General features: G+C 36.0%; 4 protein-coding genes across 7 annotated transcripts; 2 read left to right on the top strand and 2 right to left on the bottom strand.

Moving 5' to 3' along the window:
- Positions 1–18: 18 nt before the first annotated feature.
- On the bottom strand, positions 19–1,990 carry LOC119690403. Of its 2 annotated transcripts, none has more exons than XM_038105362.2 (6): positions 1,824–1,990; positions 1,530–1,661; positions 1,320–1,409; positions 911–1,110; positions 549–828; positions 19–234 (listed from the first exon to the last, which is right to left on the bottom strand). In XM_038105362.2, exons 2-6 carry the CDS (start codon positions 1,621–1,623, stop codon positions 143–145), a joined length of 756 nt encoding a protein of 251 aa, XP_037961290.2. In that variant the 5' UTR covers positions 1,624–1,661; positions 1,824–1,990; the 3' UTR covers positions 19–142. The 2 variants fall into 2 exon arrangements, with proteins under 2 accessions (XP_037961290.2, XP_037961289.2); XM_038105361.2 differs by having other exon boundaries at positions 1,530–1,680; positions 1,824–1,989.
- Positions 1,991–2,570: 580 nt separating this feature from the next.
- On the top strand, positions 2,571–6,544 carry LOC125490348. Its single transcript, XM_048629323.1, has 2 exons — positions 2,571–3,183; positions 4,886–6,544. The coding sequence occupies exons 1-2, from the start codon at positions 2,844–2,846 to the stop codon at positions 6,427–6,429; spliced, it is 1,884 nt and encodes a 627-aa protein (XP_048485280.1). The 5' UTR covers positions 2,571–2,843; the 3' UTR covers positions 6,430–6,544.
- A 592-nt stretch (positions 6,545–7,136) lies between these two features.
- Positions 7,137–9,176, bottom strand: LOC105382769 (sporozoite surface protein 2). Of its 2 annotated transcripts, XM_011552706.3 has the most exons (5): positions 8,983–9,176; positions 8,445–8,783; positions 7,834–8,297; positions 7,561–7,659; positions 7,137–7,243 (listed from the first exon to the last, which is right to left on the bottom strand). In XM_011552706.3, the coding sequence occupies exons 1-5, from the start codon at positions 9,005–9,007 to the stop codon at positions 7,214–7,216; spliced, it is 957 nt and encodes a 318-aa protein (XP_011551008.3). In that variant the 5' UTR covers positions 9,008–9,176; the 3' UTR covers positions 7,137–7,213. The 2 variants fall into 2 exon arrangements, with proteins under 2 accessions (XP_011551008.3, XP_037961660.2); XM_038105732.2 differs by lacking the exon at positions 8,445–8,783 and having other exon boundaries at positions 8,983–9,173.
- Positions 9,177–13,678: 4,502 nt separating this feature from the next.
- LOC105382735 (pollen-specific leucine-rich repeat extensin-like protein 1) lies at positions 13,679–17,885 on the top strand. Of its 2 annotated transcripts, none has more exons than XM_011552670.3 (8): positions 13,679–13,925; positions 15,090–15,128; positions 15,358–15,480; positions 15,573–15,698; positions 15,779–16,429; positions 16,522–16,635; positions 16,722–16,772; positions 16,974–17,885. In XM_011552670.3, the coding sequence occupies exons 1-8, from the start codon at positions 13,874–13,876 to the stop codon at positions 17,582–17,584; spliced, it is 1,767 nt and encodes a 588-aa protein (XP_011550972.3). In that variant the 5' UTR covers positions 13,679–13,873; the 3' UTR covers positions 17,585–17,885. The 2 variants fall into 2 exon arrangements, with proteins under 2 accessions (XP_011550972.3, XP_011550971.3); XM_011552669.3 differs by having other exon boundaries at positions 15,355–15,480.
- The last annotated feature ends 4,128 nt before the right edge of the window (positions 17,886–22,013 follow it).

Genomic DNA, 22,013 nt, shown 5'->3' with positions numbered 1-22,013 from the left:
AAATAAAACAGTTAAAACTGGGATGTATTGCAACTTTATTTACTGGCACTGAGAATTTTGTTGTAATTCATTTTGACAACCTCAAATTGATAAAGTAATCAAAATATTTTTCTTCTATCAAATACCAAAGATACTTATTGCATTAAAAAGAGGCATTTTCTTCAGCTTGTGCTTCATTCAGTTTTCTGAGCAAATCCTCTTGGACGCTGTCAACAATTTCTTTCAGATTTCTGGCTGAAATTTCAAGATTTATTCACTCCGTATCTTTTAACTCAAACATAATATAGGACTGTAACTTTATAACAAACTGTATCGGAGCGCTACCGTGACAGAGCTACTTTTAATAATGCAATGACATGCCCCGGATCCACAATAATATAGGCCCAAACTTTCATTTTAGTAAATCTACGTTGTAAGCATAAACTTAAGTCACACTGATCCATAATTCAGCCAATCACAGGGCTGCAACATAAGCTGTTGTGCTTTATTTAAAGTTTTCAGTTACGAAACTGGCAGCATATCTCACACAGCAAGAAGAGGTATCTTACCTGTTTTCTGGTTAAATTCTTCGGCAATCAAGGATATTTTACGCAAAGTCGTCACATGTCTTGCCAGCTCACTGGCGACATCGCGATCCACCGCAGTGTTGACTGACGCGTCCTCTTTGCGTACCACCGGTTTAGGTTGTTCTAATGGCTTCAGATTTTTAAGGTTAAGGTCAATAGTTTTCAATGGTATTCGAGATGCCTTGACAATGCCCGGTTTTAAACCCACTCCTTTGAGCTCGGTGTCTATTGGTGTCTTTTTAGCAAGCGGTTTGTAAGTGTGCTGAAAAGTTATTTCACTAGGATAATATCAAGATGTCGATGTACTGAAATATAATTTCTACTGAACTATAAAGTTGGTTTACCTCTTGAATGACATTAATATTTTTTTCTGGAGGTGGTACTTCGGGTGGTGTGTTTAGGTCCACTTCCATTGCATCGGTGGGCAGTAACTCTGGAGCCAGGTCCTGTATTGCATCTATTTGCAATGGAGAGTCCTGTTTTGGCGGTGAAGTCCTTGAAAATTTTACCGGCAACGCATGGCTTATGCTGTCTATTATGGTATCTGAAATTGTTTGTTTATTCCATTTTTATTGAAAATCACGTGAATTTAGTAAAGGAGTAATTTTTTTACGAAATACAATTTTTTTTAAAGTTGTTTATAATGACGAGCTCAACAGCCTTTCGGCTTACAATATTACTTTGATTGCAACAGCCTTTACGATGTTAGTACGTATTTCATTGGTGATGTGATAGGTAGTATGAAATACTTACGAACTATATTTTTAGGCCTCTCTTCTTCATTTTTCTTCTTCATATGCAATTTTTTTGTAAGTTCAGATAAAAACATAGAACATGTTGGCCCTGAAAATTTACGACAAGTAAATATAGTAGTTTTTTGGCGTAAAGCTAGAATAACGAACCCTGTGCCATACAACACAGGTTTTGAGCAAGGTGAACCTAGTTACTTTGTAAATGTTTTACCATCGCATTTCTTCTTTTTATTAGTTTTCTGTTTAGACGAAGCCTTCTTGTTTTTATTGTTAATATTTTTGCTGCGCAGCGCCTTTGAATCCATTACTGGGAGTTGTTATTGTTTAACTCAACAAATGACTTCTGTGGGTATGAAATGGGCCTAAAGAATCCCAGACAATAGATTATCATAACATTATAAGTATTGCTTGAATTTATACCTATTTGTTATCAAAGGTACTGGTGGAAATGATAAATTGTAATGGTTTTGCATTTGGTTGTTATAGATACGCACTATATACTTACCACGCTTATATTTTAATAAAAAATATGTATTAAAACATTATGTTCAGGTTATGTACATAGCTGTTCGCGGTCTTTTTTATTTAGGTATACAATAGATTTTTAAAAGTCTCATATGAGACTTCAGATTGTTAATAATAAAAATAAACCTTATATTATGGTATTTTTGAAAGACTACATAGAGAAAATAACAATAAGTTTGAAAAGTTAAAGAAAATCAGCATTCTAGTCTGTTCTAGTCTATGATAAAATTATTGTGATTGTGACATGCTTGTGACATCAGCCGTAAAATAATCTTTGTATTATTTTTTCTCAAAATAAGTAACCATACCTTAAAATAATAACAACATCTTTAGAGATTATGTTACGCCATCACATCCTGCATTTTGTTCGACAAACACTTCTCTGGAACAAGAATTCCAAATACAAGAACTGCATTGTAGTATAAATAAAAAGAAAAAAGACACTGCACCAGGTAATGATGAGATTACGTATTCTATGATATATCATTTGCCTTTTTCTGGTAAAAAACTGTTACTGAAAATTTATAACATGATTTTTGATTCTGGCTATATTCCTATTCAGTGGCGCAATATTGATGTAATACCTATCCCTAAGTCTGGCCCTGTAGTAAATAGTGGACCACCTAAGCTAAGACCAATATCTTTAATTTCATGTGTTTGTAAAATTTTCCATGATATGTTAGGCAAACGGCTTGAGTGGTTTGTAGAAAATAATAAAATACTGTCGCCTAATTCATCTGGTTTTAGAAAATCCAGATCATGTTTGGATTGTTTAGTTGCGTTAATTACACATATACAAATAGGTTTTTCGGAAAATGTGCCGACTGTGGCTTGTTTTTTAGATATTGAGAACGCTTACAATAACATACTATTAGAAAAATTGGTTAAAATTTTAGAAGAAATTAATGTGGGAAACAAAATTTGTACATATATTTGGGAATTCTTACACGAAAGACATTTACAGATTAAACAGGATAATAAAAATGATAATACTATAATAATGCGATGGGCTAGTAGAGGTATAGCTCAGGGAGATCCTATATCCCCTTTGTTGTTTAACATTGCTACATACAAAATTTGTAAGCTAATTAACAATGTTTATATAACACAATATGCTGATGATTTTGTTATTTTTAAAAGATGTAATTTGTTAACCGACAGCAGTAATTCCCTACAAATTGCTCTAAATACTATGGAGGCACTTTTAGATGAATTAGGTTTAAGATTGGCCCCTACAAAATGTAAAATATGTATCTTTAGTAGAGGACGACGACGTCAGCAAATATATTTAGAGGTAGACGGTCATTCACTAGATCTTGTCCATGTTGTTAAATACTTAGGTTGCGTTGCACCATTTAACTTTAACTATTACAAACGTCACATCGTCTGTCAAAGCATTGGTTAAGCGAAAAATTGGTTGCACCATTCAACTATGGTTAAAATGACGTCATAACTTTAACGATAACCATAACCACCCCATGTTGGCCGGTTACTGTTAAAGTTAAAGTCAGGTAGCTGTCAAACCCGTTGTATAACCTCAAAGTAACAGTATTACGTACAAATATTAATATTCAATAATTCTTATCATGTCGCTTCTACGTGAAATAGTGCTTGAAACAAGTTCCTCAGAAATTGAGATTGAGGTGGAGTAAGTACGGAACTTACGAAATATGAAGAGAAAGGTGTACTTTCAGAGAACTGATAGATTCGCAGGTTCCAGGTCTCAAAAATGTGGCTCGTGTGTTGGCTTTAAAACTAGAACCTTTCTTACTGCCTCCAACGACGAAGTAAGTGCACCTATTATTATGTTGTAGGTGTAATGATCATCTTCACCACCAAATAAGCGTCCACTTCTAGCCATGGGCTCTTCCAAGGAGCGAAACAACACTGTGCCCTCGGCCCTCCTTATCCAGCCACTACCGGCTACCTGCCGGTTGCCGGTCCAGCGCAGCAATCTAATATCAAAGTAACCTAGGTAACTCTTTAATTGAATAACCTTGTTTTCAGAAATTTTGCAATCACTCAAATACAGCAATATATCAATGAAAATAAGGACAGAACTAAGAAGAGTGCAGCCCATTATTGTGGCTACGGCATAGCTGCATAATATATTATGTAAACAAAATAGAGACCCTGTGCTGTACCACCAGCTAGGTTTTTTATGATGATTCATCATCTGAAGAAGAGGAACCTGTCTATGCAGTTAACAGGAATGATGAGCATAATCGAAGGATGTCAATAAATAATTATTTTAATAGATTACATCTTTAGTTTTTATTTCAACTTGTTAAGAATTAATTAATAAGATAATTAATAATAAAGGCTTCTATTCTATTCTATTCTCTGGGGGTGTAAGTACCTGCACCTGGCTCTCTCGAATGGAACCTTTGTGCATATCCCCAAGGTCTAAACTGCCTTCCAAAGCTTGGACCATTTCTCCACCACGCTGGTACACTGCGGGTTGATGGGTTCACATATCTAGATGTGCTAAATCTAGATATGCAGGTTTCCTCACGATGTTTTCCTCACCGTAAGAGCGATGGTATACATTGTACTTATGTTAAAAGAACTCATTGGTACTGGTACATGTCAGCGCCGGGATCGGACCCGCATCTCTGGCGTGAGAAGCGGGCGCTTACCCGACAGAGCTACCACCGCTCTTAATAAAGGCTTATTAGAGTCTACTTTGTCGCGGGTTTTATTGATGATAATCTTTTGGTCAATATTTGGAGGAACAACAGACTTAGTTCATATGACATGTTGACTTTGAGTGCTTTGACAGAGAATGACGGCTACAATGTACTCTGTGACGGCTTCAGTCCGACAGCTAGATTTGGTATTGCCTTACTTAAAAACGTTTCCCACAATAACTTTGGGGATAATTATGTCTCAAACGAATAGCAACCCTAATAACATTAACAATGACCGACGATTTGATGGTGCAACACGTTACAGTAAAATATTAACTGTAACGACTCTGTCATTGCTAAGTTTAACCTTAACTATTACGATAACCGGGATGTTGATGCAACCCACCCTTAGGAATATGGTTAGACGATACTTTAAGATGGGGTAAACACCTCAACGAAATTTGTGAAAAAACTACAAAATTTATAAATTTACTGAAAGTTTTAGCAGGATCGGGTTGGGGTGTTCACCCTATACATTTACGCAGATTGTATATTTCCTTAATAAGAAGCCGAATTGACTACGGATCTTACCTTTATGACAATTGTGCTCAGACTCATTTAGGAAAAATAGAAAGAGTGCAAAATCAGGCCATGCGGGTAGTAGGGGGTTTTATTAGAAGTAGTCCAATACATGTGATGGAATGTGAATTGTGTATACCTCCTCTACACTTAAGAAGACGATTCTTAGGGTATAAGTACTGTTTGAAAACTAGGTCATGGTCTAAAAATGGAAATAATGATGTAATAGAGAAACTTCAAAATCTATGCCTTAATAGGTATTGGATGAACAAAAAGAAGCCCTTATTGCCTTTATTGTATGAAGAAATTAAAAGTGAACACATCCATTCATCTTATCCACTAGAAATGTTTTCGTTCAATACTTGGCTTTCAAATATTGAAACTGAGAATGTCATTCTAGATAAATTAGAGTCAGTCAAGAAAGCAAAAGATCAATACAACCTTCATATTTTAAAAAACCAAACATTGCTGGATTTAAATACCAAATACACAGGATGGCATAAGTTATATACTGACGGTTCGCGTAGTGATAAAGGAATGGGGGCGGCTTTTTGGGATCCTGTTTTGAATAAAAAGGTCCTATGTAAAATGAATAAGTCTGTTAGTATTATGACGGCTGAATTGTTAGCAATTTTAGAGGCAGTATTGTATGCTGATACATTAGAATATAATAAGATTGTAGTTTTAAGTGATAGCAAAAGTGCCTTGCAACATATTATGCGGTGTGCTTCTGGATACAGAGGAGTCCCGCTGGCTTATGCTGTATTGAGAGTGATCAATAAGTTGCACAACACTACTGATAAAAGAATTTGTTTGCAGTGGATACCAGCACATATTGGACTCAGGGGTAACGAGGAGGCTGATAGATTGGCTAAACTTGCAGTAGAAGAAGGAATAGAAATATATGTGTTACCCAGTTATACAGAAGTAGTTCCAAAATTCAAAATTTACTGTTACAACTTGTGGAAAGAATATTTTGATAAAAGATCGTTAGATAAAGGCATTTGGTACAGAATTGTTCAGTCACAGCCTCCTCGTGTGCCTTGGTTCAGTTTATGCAAGATAAGTCGCGCTGAAATAATTACAGCTCATCGTTTGCGGTCTGGACACGCTCCGTTAAATAAGTTTGGATATCTAATGAAAAAAGTCGAATCACCCAATTGTGAGGTATGTGGTAAAATAGAAGATGTCCAACATTTGTTGACGGAGTGTGTTCGGAACGCTTCCGAAAGAAGGGTGCTACTTAGTAGCTTAGGATTAGATTGTAGTGATGTTAATGTGGGTGTATTTTTTAGTATTATAGCTGAACCCACTTCGATTAATGCTCAGTTAGTTTATAAATTTGTAAAAAAGTGTCTAGAATTAAGAAGAAATTAGATTATGTTTGTTAAGTTTTTGAATGTTTACTAAGGTTAAGTTATGATGGGATTGACATGGTCGCATATGTGTACCAAAATCCCTAAAAATTAATAAAGATTATAAAAAAAAAAAAAAAAATCTTTAGAGGCAAGTTGTCTTGAGATTATTTATTTTTACTCTATGTGCATAGAGAAAAGAACACTACGTTTTATGTGTTAAGCCGCGTACACACCGGGCCAACGAACGCCAACGGTGATCCCAACGATGGATATTATTCATACATAATACAGGGCAGATTGCAGCAACGAAGGTCAACGAAAAACGTTCGTTGGCGTTCGTTGGCCCGGTGTGTACGCGGCTTTAGAGGCTTTACAGTAAAATATTTCTTTTCGATTCCGTATCAGCCATGTTCTTTCTCTAAGCTTTCATCTATCTACCCGATTCACGATACCACGAAACCTCCTTCTCCTTTCTGTGGCATCGCGTCCGCTAAAGGTAGTATGCAAGTAAATAGTTTGTAAGTAGTATCATTCAAGATTATGCAAATCCAACATTTTGGGATTAACAGTTCAACATTTTGCAAATCCAACATTTTGGAATCCAACATTATGGAATTCCAACTTTTTGTGAATTCAACATTCTGAAAATTCAACATTATGTGCCTGGGCGTCCGCGTCGAGGATGCCACGGCGTGGATCACCCTGTATATCAGTAATACGACTTTATGGTTGGTGTTATAGTTTATTTGTATAATCAATTTAATTACTGAATTTCTATAGAGAATTGAAACTAATTAAATGTATCATTTCGGTGTTTCCTTTTCCGGAAGTTTCTGAAACAAAAAAAAAATATCTTTATACGATACAAATATTACAAAATAAATGAGCATCTTACCGAGTGTGCTTTCCAATTTTGATTAAATATGGGTACTTAATACTACCCTACAACACTACTACTACTACAGCTAGTAATTCACACCGTAAAACATAACTTAAATAACAGAAATGCACACGAGGCGGTCTTATGGCTAAAAGCGATCTCTTCCAGACCACGGCTGTAAATCGGGAATTTCGGTGTACTTATAAATTATACAATACACACAACAGCTTTCTTTTGTTTAATTATAAAATAGTTTTTTTAGAAACTTACCAATCCCGGGTTGGATGGCTTAACGGCATTGTCGGCTTGCTGCAGAGCATCGTCGGCTGGCATTTTTGGAAGCTGTCCCGATTGCACCATCGGTGGAGCCTGCAAGTAAATACCAAAATCTAAGCAAATAATAACAGGTTTAGAAGATAAATTCATGTCAACAATAAGATGATGCTGCATGATGAAGGTGTGAACAATAACTTTCTCGATCAAATAACATAAAAACCGTCTGCTGAAGAATACCTACGTAAATTTTTTTAAAAGCAACGTTACCAATCCACTAGCTATTTTCTTCTCTGCATCTGTTTGCGGTGGAGTTACTTGGTTTGCGTTCGGATCCTGTGTCTTCAGACCAGCCACTGCTGATGGCTTCTTCAGCACGGGCTGTGTTCCCGGCGCTTGGTCCTTCGCAGCTGGATCTACTCCTTGGGTGTTGCCAGTTTGAGGGTTAATCGATGTTATCGTGATACCCCTTTGTGCTCCAAGCCCAGGTACTGAAGGCTTCTTCATGCTTGGATTAGCTGGTTCTGAGGCCTTTTCTTTCACAGTTGGATTTCTTGCATCGGGAGGATTTATAAAAGAGGATTGTTTGTACGGCGGTGGGCTGGGGTGCAATGCGTCAGGGTTGATCGCGAGTTGAGGGTTCTGAGGTCCAGATATTGATTTAGTTTTTGGCATTTGTGAGTTGTCTATCTCCGCAGGTGCGTTTTTCGGGTCAACTGTATTAGGCTTGTTTTCTGAAAAGTTTATACATAATATTTATAATCGCTTGCTAGAAACGGTTACTGCGTATAAAATAAAGTAATTTTATATATTTATTTATTCCTTCATCCCTAATAAATTCCCTTGAAAAAGAAGAAGAGGAAAATATGCATATTCTCTACCTGGCATTGAATGCAAGCTTTCATGCGCATCAAAAAACTCTTCGTTAGCCGTATCTGTGTTTGAAGGCTGCGGTGTTACAATATCTGAAGCAGTGTTGGTGGAACCACTAGTAGCATTTATTTTCCTCTTCTTCTTTTTTAATCTCTTGACATTCCCGTTTTTAACATCAGCTGAAGACATTGTGTAGCCTAATGCATTGCCTTCCTTAATGTCATGAATTTCCAATACAAAAGGTTCGCTAAATTCGAAATTATTTGTGCTATCTCCTGACTCAGACGATGAGGAGGAAGCCGAGTCAGTTCCGAAGAAATTCTCGCTGTTTGAATCGTCTTCTGAAACTATAATTTTCTATGCTTAGGGTGCGTCCTTTTTTTAAGAACTATCGTAACTCGCGTCTTTAGTAATGCAATGTACTTACTGATTGTTAAATGTGTTTTTTTAAAACAGAATTGTCTTCCGCAGTAGATGGGTAAAAATAATATGAATGCCTATACTGCTTCATTTAAAGTAGGTTATATTATGGTTATGATTTCTTACCGAGTTGCTTGCTTGGCGCAGACATTGTGAAGTATATGTAATGCAAAAATATCTATGTTTATGTAAGTAGTATGGTTTAATATTTTGCCATATCAAGTTGTATTTGAAGATATTTAGTTTACTTTCATTTTATTTTAGCATTTTTCACCAATCCTTGCGTTTTTTTATGAATGACACAACATCTTATGACATTTACTTTTTTCGACATTTTTATTTTAATTTTAAAATAAAGTTCGTAAGCTTTTCAAAAGAAGGAATATTAACAAAAGTTTCAGAGAAGGTCTTAAAAAATGGCAAAATATACTATAGGAATATTTTCCTTTACTCTATAAAATAGCTGATACCCTTTTGTCCTAGAGTTTACGATGTGGTCGACACTGACCTCTGGGCAGTCCCGAGGGACTTGCTATGTTTTATAGCATTAAAGAATGTCCCCAAGAAAATGATCTCGTCTTTTTGGACGTTTCGCAAAGTACAACCAAAGATATTGTTATATTTAACAAAGTTTAAATCTACAGTAATGTTGTATGAATTAATTAACTTACAATAACGGTGTATAGTGCAATAGTGTAGGCTTGTAGAGTGACATAACAATTATTATTACACATAACAATTATTTTTATTAAGAGCGACTTTACGATGTAAACGAGAAAACTTATTGTCAGATTTATTTTTAAGTTTTTATAAGCGACTTGACTAGAACTTTTGATGACAACTACTGTTGTACTGTACTCACTACTTTTCATTCACACACACTAACATGTTTGGCATACTGAAACCATACATACATACATACATCCATCCTGACGTCCCTCAGCAGGGACAAAGCTTTGAGAAGATTTCTCCATCTGACTCGATCTTGGGCAGAGCGGCTGCGAGATCTTCCCACTCCATCCCCACAACTTTGCCTCACTCTCCACAGAACGTCGCCAGGTTGTTTTTGGGCGGCCTCTTTTACGTCTTCCAGGAAGAAACTTACTGAAACCATGGAAGTAATAAAATGTTTGTAACTTTATGACAAAATCAGAGATCACGCCTAAAACATATAGGACTATTATTGTTGAAGGTCAGTGGTTAGAATATGATTTGACGTCGTGATATTATATTCTGCTGAGTGACCCAAAGCCTTTTCAAAACGCGTGGTCTTGTAAATTTGACGAAAACAATTCCCTTAACTTATGACTTTATTTACGACCGTTCCCTTATGATATTGCTAATAAAATTCGCATACAATTTTATGAAGGGAAACCTTAAGTTATAAACTGTAGTGAAATTACAAATATTATTATATTATTAGTTATTTAGTTGTGATCTAAGCGTAAAATATGGCCTAAACTGTCCAAATTTTAATGATATTTTTATTCTGAATTAAATTATGCCACACAAAAATACTCTTTAAAGTACAACATCTTGTTAAAAAATGTTAATAATTGTTTATTACTTTTAATTCATGTTCTTTTATAATGTTCCATACTTGAATCAATGTTCGTTACTTTTACTTTGAGTTTATATATATTACTTTTAATAAGTTTTGTAATGTTTCAGTGTGTTATTAAAGGAAAACATGGCAGAATCTGGTTGTTTGAATCTTAATGATGACCCTCCTCTAACATCAGAAGAGGTGCCGAATCAACGCCAACAATAAACATACCAATACGGCCACTGAGGGTACTGCTCCAGACATAAGATAGAAGAAGATTGAACCATGTTGAAGACATGAACCAACCTCCGTTACATGGTGATATCTATAAAATTATTTTGTTATTTCTGCATTTAAAGGTATTGAGTAAATGTGGTTGAGTTGTACCGTCAACACAATCAAATTGTTAATTGGTACCGCTTACCGACCTCCGTGGCAAGATTGCAACTCTTTTTTTGACGCGCTGACAGATTCTATAACTTCGTTTGTAGACATTGAGGCCCAGATAAATAGTCGTTGCTTAGCACTTGCTCAAACTAATGCTTAGCCAAGTACGACTTCACCTGAACTAAGTCGAGTTGCAATGAATCTCTAAGGCCCGGGTCTCCTATTTACCCCGTAGGTGGTAGGTCACGATGCTCACTACATCTACGCGCCAAACGTCGGCGTGTGAGGGAGACCGCATCAGTACATTTCTATAGTATTGTACATCCTAGATCATGTGCCACTACACAGGTTTCTTACCGGCATAGATAAACACTATATCGCGATTCGCCACAAATACGGCGCTGAAATGTGGACCGCGATCCCGACTCCCACTGAAGAGTTGGATGTGGGTATTGAATAATTCAGTACATGTCACGGAACGTGTCGATAGTTATATGTACATCCTGTATTTTTAATGATTATATAGGGAATCAAGTATGGACATACATGAATGGAATAACGATACACGATACACATACATGAATGGAATGAAAGTCGGGAAACTATAAAAAACTGCTAGTGTAAAATATATTGCATTAAACTCTTTGCATTATTATTTAGATTGATTAGCATAAAAATGGGATAAAGTTCCTGGTAAGTATAATTACTTATAATATCCCATTTGTCTCGTCCCTTCTCAAACAAAAACTAATTAAAATCGGTCTATTCCTTTTAGACCTACTAATTAATATAAAAAAATACCAATAACTTAAAGCGGTGATAAAAATAAGAAATATAAATAGTTGATATAAGTAGATAGACCCACTCCCACATCCCAAGATACTAAAGTGGCATAACTTACCAAAGAAAGCCACAGTAAGTGTTGAGTTCAGATCAATAAAAGAAAGGGCTTTCTGCAAATGATTACGTTATATTGGATTTGATTTGACCTAATTTTCGCCATGGGTCACCCGATCATAGCCGAAACTACTGTATTTTTTTTCATTAAGGATATAAAAATACATAGTAAACATTTTATGTTGGTGCATTCACTGGCTTTCGTGGTAAAATTATAGTTTCTGTTTTTCCTTATTTATTCATACATAATATACTTACTTACTTATTTATTTCTTTGTCGCCTGTTATATGATGTTAAAAAAACAGCAATGTTTTATAAACATATTAATGCATCGATTTATTTTAATCTTGAGAAACCTAATGTTGTAAATAAATAAATTGCTTCTAAAACTTAAGATATTCAGATAAAATTACATAAATCTTAGAAACGGAGCAACAGTTTCAGTTTGCGGCCAAAATTAATGGTTTGCGAAAACATGAAAGCCGTAATATAGATTTATAGGGTACAATAAAACAAGATACTTTGAGTCTCGATAAAATACACCGGTAGGTAGTCTTGTTAGAGATTTCTCCGAATTTCGACAATAGAAATAAATATGTTTCTTCGGAAATCGTCGATGTTTTGTTCGATTAGCACGCTTGCTTGAGAGTTTAACATTGGGAATATGTTATACTCATTGACATTATATCATTTTTGGACGTGTTTTTTCTGTAAGTGCCTACATATTATTAAAATCTGCTCTTTTCTCCGAGTCGGTGTGTATGAGTGAACGGAAGATCCGTAACACGGGCTACGAGGCTACGAGGTGCGTAGCACTCGCTACGTAGCTACGAGATGCGTAGCACTCGCTACGATGCTACGAGTTACGGCGTAGGCTTCATATTGAAATCTTGCTTACATAATAAATATTGTAAGATGATGATACTTTTAAGTGTAACTTACAATCTGGTACAGTTCTGCCATATTTATAATGCGCATGCAAACCTTCGCAAACTGTCGTATTCCCGGAAACACCCGAATCATTGAATCGTAGGGGAGCCTTAAACAATGCACTTGGATTTTGCACCTTGATTGAAATCATGTGTACATAATCTAAAAAAAATCGGGCTGTCGGCGGCTGTCACCAATCAGTCAAAGGTCCTTCAGTTCTTGTCAATCAGTTGTGGAATTATATGTATCTAGAGCTGTTATTACACATCGTTCTTGGTTTTGTTTTCAAATGTGAATTTAATTTCCACTTTAATAACATTATTGTTGATGACGTCTTATTATGAAACAAATTAAAGAATAAAATATATGTCACATTGATAGACTTCACTTTGTAAATAAAGCCACATCCAAAAGACTAAGTTTATAATTGTAATATTAATGTGAAATGATCAGTTAAGTAATGTAGGTAAATACTTTTGTACTGAGATTTTAAAATTTGAATGTAAACCTGTGTTTGAAATCCATTTTTATTAGTGAAATTATCAGTGCTGTAAATACTTTTGAACTGAGATTTTAAAATTTTAGTAAAACTTTGTTTGAAATCCATTTTTCTTCTTATAATATAAACCTTGTGTTATTCAAACCTTCTTTCATCCATCTTAACATCAGCTGCAGTAAGACACTTGAAAAGTACTGTAACATTTTCGAAGTAAATTTTAATATTATGACAATATTATGAATTATCGAATCATATTTCGTTACTAATAAATCAATATCTCTGTTAGCACCAAATACATAATTCTACTAAAATTGCATGAAGAAAATGCACTTAACCACTCTAAATACATATAGTTTTCTAACGCTCGGGAAAAACGACCGTTGCCGAGCAATGACGAAGATTTCTATGCGCATTATCAATTTTGGGGAACTGTAATAGTATTCATTTTTTTTATTCAAATCTAAATGGTGCCGATGCCGTGGCAGTGCGGCATCCGTACCGTGTGCAGGAGCGCCGATTCACGATAAAAAACATAAACAATCTTGTCGTAAAAAATCATATTACCTACTCTGTGTAAAAAATCAAAATGCTTGTCAAAAATATAAATAACCATTATCCGCATCATAATATTTTCATTGTTTTTCAGCTATTTACGTAAAAAATATAATCAAATGTTGGCTCAGAAAAGCCTAAATTGTACGTTTTATTTTTACCAAAGTAATACATTTATGGAATTGATTGGGGGTTATAAATTCATATGGAGAGGCGCAGACATCACAGCCAGCCTCATCACCATCACAAAGGAACATGTAAGAGACAGTGTTACAAAGTTCGTTATCAATCGGAAGATAACGAATCGCTATAAATCGGAACTGTATCTTGTGCTGATAGTCCAGCTTTTTCTAGGCAGATATACAGATTAAGACAGATACTTTATGGACCTTGGAGTTGAAGCCCATGAATGATAAAATTTTCTCTTCTGAAAAAAACATGAACCGGCCTATCGGTGCCTTAGAAATTATGCAAAAATAATCCATTCTTAAAACTTGCAGATATATATTTTTTTGTTACTGTCCATTTTAAGTCTATCGGTTCGGCTCACTGTTAGGTAGTTAGCTTCGATCGACTTAGTGTAGTTAACGGCTGTAGTGCCAAAAAGTCTTAGTTCCAATACCCTTCGGCTAGGTCCAAGTTTGCCTACAATCAATAATTTGCTCATGTTATCAATGTATTCGGCCTAGAGAATATGAGAAATATCTATTGAGTTAATAAACTGATATCATCGTTCCATGTCCAAAAGTGTAATGTTTCCTGATATCTTTAAAAAGTATAGGGAGTCACCTAGAACAATGAATCGTTTTTACCACCAGTATCGTATAAAGAAATGAAAGATACAATATAAATACTGGGAACAACCTAAGCTTTAGTGCTCGAGTAATTTTGAGCCTTGGACGCAGTGACACGATTTATATACTTTATCCCACAAAATACATATTATTATATTGTTATTGAATTTATTATTGGTTGAGATTTAGTCTTGAAAGATATAAAAGACTCGATGAAGTATACATGAATTATTTTCACGGCATCAGTCGACCGAAGTTCCTTTTTATATTTTAATGTTTGCTGCATGACATTGTAATACATTATATACATAGGTTCCTATATTTATTTATTTTATTTGAATTTTAACTGACATTGATTTTTATTTTAATTTTTATAATAGAATTGTGTAATTAAATTAATTATTATCTGCATGGAAATATGAAAATTTGTACACCCTTAAGGGTAAAATATAGCTGACCTCTATTGTAACGAACATCATTGTAATTACCTATATTCAAGCAAATAAATATCTTTATCTTTATCTTTTTATGCATATTTTCCGTAGGATTTTGAAACCATCAATACAAATATTTTATTTTCAACATTTATTGAACTGTTAATGTTTGTTATATAAGTTTTTTTTATAGATTCAAGAGATCCTGACTCGAGATCCAGCTTTTGGTCAGGTAAGCAATTAATTACATTGCGTGCGGATAAAAAAAACTGTAAATGCAGGCCTTTACACAAGAGCGAGTAGGAAAAAATATTGATCGTTTCATATGACCAAGTAAGATAAAGCATGATTCGTAATTTTCGTATTTTTATCTGTGCGTCTTATACCCCAAACTATACAAAGGCACTTTCTGTTTTTTAAAACAGAGTGTTTAATATGAGTTTTACGTGTTCTTCCAGAAGTGAAGAGATCAAACAGCGACCTGCGTCACGATACAGGGTGCTCTCCCGAGTGTTGTCCTATTCAAGAACGTTTAGAAGATGGACGGAAACCGGACTGTCAGTGCAACAATCAGCGAACACAAAGTAAATATAACCCTTCTAACAAAAATATATAATCTTAATGTATCAAAGCATTTTTTTTGTCACTTACGAATGTAAAAACCTGGCAATTACAGCTTCAGAAACAAGACGAGAGAGAAAGCAAAAGGATAGAAAATACGAAAATAACATGAGATCGGACCGCCATAATCCTCCATCACCCTGCGGAGTCACAGATTGTCCTAATGCTACCGATTCGTATGGTAAAATCAAATATTATAAATATCTTAACTACTATCCTTACATAGATATAAATCATAAATACAAATATTGTTTGTTTCAGATTCGATTTGTTTAGGGCCAGTAGCGTCGTCAGATCATTTGGAATCGATCCAACACGTGGACCGCGCGGCGAACGATTATGTACAAACGGAGATAGACGACGTCAACTACTACCCCCTCTCTCCCCTCCCGAACTGCAGATGCTCTAGAAATAGAAACCGCCCTCGGGCCCGCAGGGCCATACCCCATACTCATACCAATAAAGCTAGAAATACACCGGAAAATCACGAAGACGCAGAAACAGAATACGATGATCGTATCGCCCCATCAAACAAAAGAATTAGCTACGATTCATCTAATTACGGAGAAAATGAATCTAGTAAGTCCAGAAGATATGAAACTCATTCAAGGAACAGAAGTGATAGTCGTCGAGAAGCCCCAACGTACAAGAGAGAAGGTTTCGATTCCCCAGCTAATAGAAGACACTACTCAAGAGAACATAGAAGAGGTTACGAGACATCCAGCCACAGACGACAAGATAACGAATCTCCCAACTATGGATATGAAAGTGAGCGACCCCGACACAGAAGTGATGGTTACGAAGATGTTCCACGTAAAAGGCGGGAAGGATACGAAACTGAGTCCGCTCGGTACAAAAAGAATGACTATGGCATGCGAACGGATGCTGAAGAAAATAAACAATACAGTCTTGGTAATTATTGCTTCAAGTTTCTTTATAAATGTGCAATAGTAATTTCATAATTCCTCTCACATTAAGTATACATTACGTCTGTTTTATTTCAGAATGTTATTGTCAAAAAGGAAAATATATGTGTTATCCTTCACCTGGGTCAACCGTACCTTGCCATTGTAAGAAAAGAAATCAGAAAAATAAAGGGAACCAGTGTTTGCGCCCTCGTAAGTTAATAAAAGTGTCAGTTTAGTGATTTTTGTGATTCTAACTTACTTACATATTACAATATATGTTTATTTGTATTTTACAGCTTCAAATTGTCCCTCAACAGCGAGTTTAAGAAGCAATCGCGCTTGTCGCAGTAAGTTTATTAAATAATCTACTAATATGAAAAAAAATTACAGAAACTATTAATCTGACTTACCTGGAATCGAACCAAGTCTTCAGTTTATGAAACCGCAGGACCATCTACTGTGTATCTAGCCTAAATTGTGATTTAGGTATTTCTTCTGTGTAGAAAGGCGAGTTATTTTTTTTTATTTTCTCTCATTCTCTTTTACAGACACGTCATGTCAGACCCCTGCGCACAAATCTCACCAAACAGCTATTTCTCCTCGTCCAGCCGACCCAATGGGATCAACTTGCTCAGTAGTATTAGAAAGTCCTCCGCCAATAGAATGCCCGCCCTCGAAGGTGTTTGTTCCCCAAACTATCCTGGAATGTCCGACGCCAGTAGTGGAGTGTCCACCTCAGAGAGTGATCATCCCACCACCGATCGTGGAGTACACAGAACCCATAATGGAATGTCCGCCGCCGCCGCAAGTCATCCAATGCCCACAGAAAGCAGGAGAATGCCCGAGTCCGCTACAAGAATGTCGCTCAACAGAATTTTCTATGCAAAGGGTTTTGTGCCCTCCGCCGACAGTAGTGGAAATGCCTCCACAGAGAGTAGTAATCCCAATAGTGAAATGTCCTAAGCCTGCACCGACGGTTTGCCGCCGCCCACCCGCTCCATGTGTACAGGCTCCATGTGTACAGGCTCCATGTGTACAGGCTCCATGTGTACAGGCTCCATGTGTACAGGATCCATGTGTACAGAGCTCTAATTGTTCCTGTGCTGGTAAAGAGCCGGGTTCCGACAGATGCTGCAACTGTGGATGTTGCCGATCCTGATTAAATTTGAGAAATAATAATCTTTAAATAATTTAACTTTGATAAAAAAAAAATTTTAGGATTATAATAGTGGTTTTAGAGCTTTAGTTGTTTGATTGATAGTTCACTATGAATCCCTATTATATATCAAGCAATTCTGTAGCAGTTCTTCCATCAAAACGCGCAATTTATGTCCTGTTTAACCAGTCCTCAGTAAAACGGGGATTGTACAAGCAAACAATTTAACCTTCTCGCTATTACCCGTCCTTATTAACCACTCAAAGCACGTAGCGACCGATAATACCGTAACCTCATTACACGAGAAGAATCAACTACATAATTGCGTTTTAATTCACGGGTATTTGCTTGGGACGTTCACGGGGATGAAGGTTAAGCTTTTTTTAATTGGGTAAAGTAAATACGAGTTGATTGTCTGTGTAATTAGCTGCGTTTTAGGTCACAGTTTGTTTCTGTTTCAAGTTGTCTTCCCGTTTTAGTGTCCAAGAATCACACGTGTCTGATACACAAATAAGCTGTTTCCTATTTGACTTGGTGCCCTATTAAGTCGGGTTTACCCGTACCGTAACCCGTCGGGTTTTTTTTGTACCATACCCCGTATCGTAGCCCGGCGCGTATAACCTCAAATTTTACCGCTTTCATCGAAACATTCGAAACGTCGAAGACAAGAAAATTTGTGATAAAATCACTGACACAATATTGACAAGAACATTTAACTTAATGACCTGAAGACCCCCAAATGACCCAATTTTCTCATAGGTGACACAATGTGTTACCTCAACGAAGAGGAAAAGTTTATTTCCTATCAGCAATATTAATGAAGCAATAATAACAGAGTTATAAAAATCATCCTTGGTCTTCGAACAACAATGGGTAAACTAGCTAGCTATATTAGTTCGTAAGTACAATCATCAAAGCTAATAGCTTTGCCAATAAAACAATCAGTTTTATAAGCCTCTAAAAATATAGTTCTATATATACGAGTAAAACCTTTGTGTACATAAATAACACAGCCTATAACTTATCTACAGCATTTATCAAACGTTGACAAATTTACTTCCAATATTACAGATGCTGAAAATATCAGAATTTCAGGAACACGCTCAATAACTTCCTCCAACATAATCAAAGCCTCCAACACAGTTCTCGTGTTGAATTGAAACGATGAGTTGCCGAGCACCTATCAGCGGGTCACCCTTTCCCTGATTTATTACCCAATATTTTTGTTTCGACCCCAAAAGAGAAAAATCCTTGCGCAGAATATAGTTTTTCCTTTCAAAAGTTACAGGGTGATCATTGTCGATGACTTTTTAGCGTAGGTAGGTAGGTACTTTGTAAAAACTGCTTACAAAATAACCGCCGCTTTTTGCCGTTTGCATTTTTGCATTTGTAAAGAAGATCCAAGAACAACACACTTTTCTCTCTTTTGTAATCCATGTATTAGGAAAATCCAAGCTTTCCCGATTTTAAAGCATAATCCCGTGCTCGAATCGTCAGGCTTTTAAGGGTTCTGAACACTAAGGTCGGCCATCAGCCTATTCTCCGATAGTACATCCTCCTATATACCTAGTTATAAAGACAGCTATCTCCACATCACATCAAATAATAGTTCCCCGCATATTATAATGAAATAAAACAAACACCCTATTATGGATAAGTACATTTATTTAAATTAATTCAGGTATTTTAACTTATTTACATCTACCAATGCTATTATAAACCAATCTCTTTCATTCTGTTATTTAACAAGTAAAAAAATCTATTTAAATATTTCATAAATAATAAAAATTGATTTCAGCACATCTTTTACAGTATTGTTTGACTCGACAAGCCGTAGTCTGACCTTCAGTTTAAAAACAGATAAAATTTCAACAAAAGAACCTAAATAATCAATTACTTTTACAGAGTTTTACTCTAACTTATTTGGCACCAAGTTACCCAATATGTACGAGTATATCAATATCTATTTACGAAACATTCACGAAACCGATTCACATACTTAATTATCTTTAAAGTATCTATAAAAACTTTCATAAACAAGGTTGTTGCGACAAGATAATTTAATCTAAAAGGTGGTATAATTGCAATCTACAGTGTTCGACATATAAACCGAAATACGTTTTATTCGTGACAGATATAGGTGACAGTAGACATCTTTTGCCCTGGGAATCTGTTCCCTATCCTTTATTACTCGAAATATAGTCAGTATAAATGTGCCAAACACCCTGTATAGCTACAATCTATCGATACGCTTGATCTAGGTATACACTTGGTTGGTTTATGTGACTTCCTATTGATTTAATCAGATTTAATATACCTTGTCGCACACAGTGTATAATAATTATTAAAATACCTTAGCCCCACTTGCGCAGACCTGGGTTAGCGAATTAACTCGGAGATATTTGACATAAGGAGGGTTAGATTATTAATTTGTCTTGCATCGCTGAAACATGAGCGCTAACCTTGGGATAAACTCTTAAATATTTAACCCCCCAATATTGGAGGGTTAAGACGCTAACCCGGCTTACGTCAAAAGAAAAGGTTTTTATCAATATTCTTGTATTCGTTGGAAATGTTTGATTATGATGATTAACTCATCATTCTTATATTTTTCCACTATCTAGCAAAGTAGCAAATGGTCCCACTTGTGAAATTAAGAGCACGATGGTGTGGTTACATACATATATGCTCACGACTATGACTGTAATGTAGTTACTCAGAGGTGACTCACCCACTTTTCGCTGTACATTTTTGTACTCACGTGATAGGTCGCGAGCCGTATCGCCGTTTTTGAAAGAGTACAATGCACTTTAGGGTACACATCAAGATCACGATGTTTTTTTCACCGTAAGAGCTATGGTATACATTTTTGGAGATATTGCGTAGAGTAGGTAGAAAATAATACTCAGAGTGGACAGAATAATAATTATTTATTTACAGAAAATAAGCCTACTTATATGCGCGGTCCTAACTTAAATACTCGTGGCGATGGGAATGCACGGGGACTCGTTCCTGTCGGAGGCTCTCCTCTCCGAGCTGCCGCGGTGACGGTGGTGGTCGCTGCTGCTGCTTGCTTGAGCTTGCTGAACAGTTATTTTCGGAACTCCCTCTTTGTTTCCAGAAACAGCTCTTTTCAGGGCTATCTTTGCTGTTATCTAAAGCACAACTTGCAACCGCGATGTGTTCAATAAAATCAATACTTGCTGTTGTTATTGGTTGAGTATTGCTTGCTGTTACGGTTAGATTGAAGAGAGCTGCTTATGATAAGGTTCTTGAACGTTTTGTGGTAAGTAGAATGTGTGGTTGTAAGTTGCCACACACTGTACTTAAATTCCAAAGAACTTATTGGTATGTCTGTGCTAAGATCCAAACACGCATCTTTTGTGTGAGAAGCGAGCGCTTACCCGACTGAGCTACCGCGCCGCTTCTTTTCAATTTTTTATAATTTTCGTAATGTATATCTACAAGGAAATCACAAATATGACACTTTGTATTGACAAAATACAAATTACTGACAGATTGCGAAAATGGAAATAGAGAGGGATAGTTTTATCCAAAGACGTGAGGTGAAAACGAGATAGAAGACAATGTTTTTTTACGGAATAGAAACTTGGTCCCTTTCAGCCTGGAACGGGACATAGATTCACAGAGTGCAAAAAGAAACGTCAGGTTAGCTAACTCAGGGTTATTTTCCATTAGCGCAATCAAAAGTCCGGGTTAAAATTTTACAAAGTTAACCCTGAGTTAGTTACCTCTGAGTTTATATTTTTAACCCTGTGATCCACGCAAGTGGGCCTTATCTGTATCAAATGACTGAATGCAACTCTCATATTATAATGTAACAATCCAAAGTACTTAATATAAAAAAGAACATATTTAAGTAGTCCCTGTAATGATAATTTATTTTTTTATCTACAAAATCATCCCGGACTTTCAGCTTAATAGTCAGGGTCACGAATATATGTGCTATCCAATTGGAATATTTTAACATTTATACTCTTTTGAAACTTAATATTATATTTTTATAGTTTATGAATATCGTTTTCTTAAAATTCGATAGATGGTGGTCTGCACAAAACTTAATAGCTATACATATCTACACAGGTTGATAAATACATAACATAATCGTATTATGTGTGTTTGGTTCCAATTAAAATATTAGTATCCCCATGGCCCACGGGGTGCCAATGCGCTATGGGGCTTAAACTTTATAGTATTTTTCATGTTTTCTGCAGTCGTAAAGCCTTCGGGCAGCTTGAAAACATCTGAAAATCTGGTTGCCCACTTACCCGACAATTCTCTCCGCACAAACTTGCTTGTGTTGGGGTCCACCAACCCGCACCAGGCCAGCGTGGTGGACTAGGCCTGGACCCGTGCCCCAGCAGTGAAAACGTGATGGGTTGTGATGATCATTATTTCCGGTCGCCGTTGT

The sequence above is a fragment of the Plutella xylostella genome, chromosome 22 (genome assembly GCF_932276165.1).
Source record: "Plutella xylostella chromosome 22, ilPluXylo3.1, whole genome shotgun sequence".
NCBI lineage: Eukaryota > Metazoa > Arthropoda > Insecta > Lepidoptera > Plutellidae > Plutella > Plutella xylostella.
The sequence above is the reverse complement of the archived record's forward strand: the minus strand, read 5'-3'. Positions and strand labels throughout refer to the sequence as shown.

Excerpts from the sequence above, each read along its gene's own strand:
- LOC125490348 (XM_048629323.1), top strand. The coding sequence starts at position 2,844 with ATGCGATGGGCTAGTAGAGGTATAGCTCAGGGAGATCCTATATCCCCT. Across the intron at positions 3,184-4,885 it reads CCATGTTGTTAAATACTTAG|GAATATGGTTAGACGATACT; the intron begins GTTGCGTTGCAC and ends ACCCACCCTTAG.
- LOC105382735 (XM_011552669.3), top strand. The coding sequence starts at position 13,874 with ATGGAGAGGCGCAGACATCACAGCCAGCCTCATCACCATCACAAAGGA. Across the intron at positions 15,481-15,572 it reads CAACAATCAGCGAACACAAA|CTTCAGAAACAAGACGAGAG; the intron begins GTAAATATAACC and ends TGGCAATTACAG. Across the intron at positions 16,430-16,521 it reads AAATAAACAATACAGTCTTG|AATGTTATTGTCAAAAAGGA; the intron begins GTAATTATTGCT and ends GTTTTATTTCAG.
- LOC105382769 (XM_011552706.3), bottom strand. The coding sequence starts at position 9,007 with ATGTCTGCGCCAAGCAAGCAACTCG. Across the intron at positions 8,298-8,444 it reads AAGCTTGCATTCAATGCCAG|AAAACAAGCCTAATACAGTT; the intron begins GTAGAGAATATG and ends TAAACTTTTCAG. Across the intron at positions 7,244-7,560 it reads AGCCATCCAACCCGGGATTG|AAACTTCCGGAAAAGGAAAC; the intron begins GTAAGTTTCTAA and ends TTTTTGTTTCAG.
- LOC119690403 (XM_038105362.2), bottom strand. The coding sequence starts at position 1,623 with ATGGATTCAAAGGCGCTGCGCAGCAAAAATATTAACAATAAAAACAAG. Across the intron at positions 829-910 it reads ATATTAATGTCATTCAAGAG|CACACTTACAAACCGCTTGC; the intron begins GTAAACCAACTT and ends ATAACTTTTCAG. Across the intron at positions 235-548 it reads AGAATTTAACCAGAAAACAG|CCAGAAATCTGAAAGAAATT; the intron begins GTAAGATACCTC and ends TTGAAATTTCAG.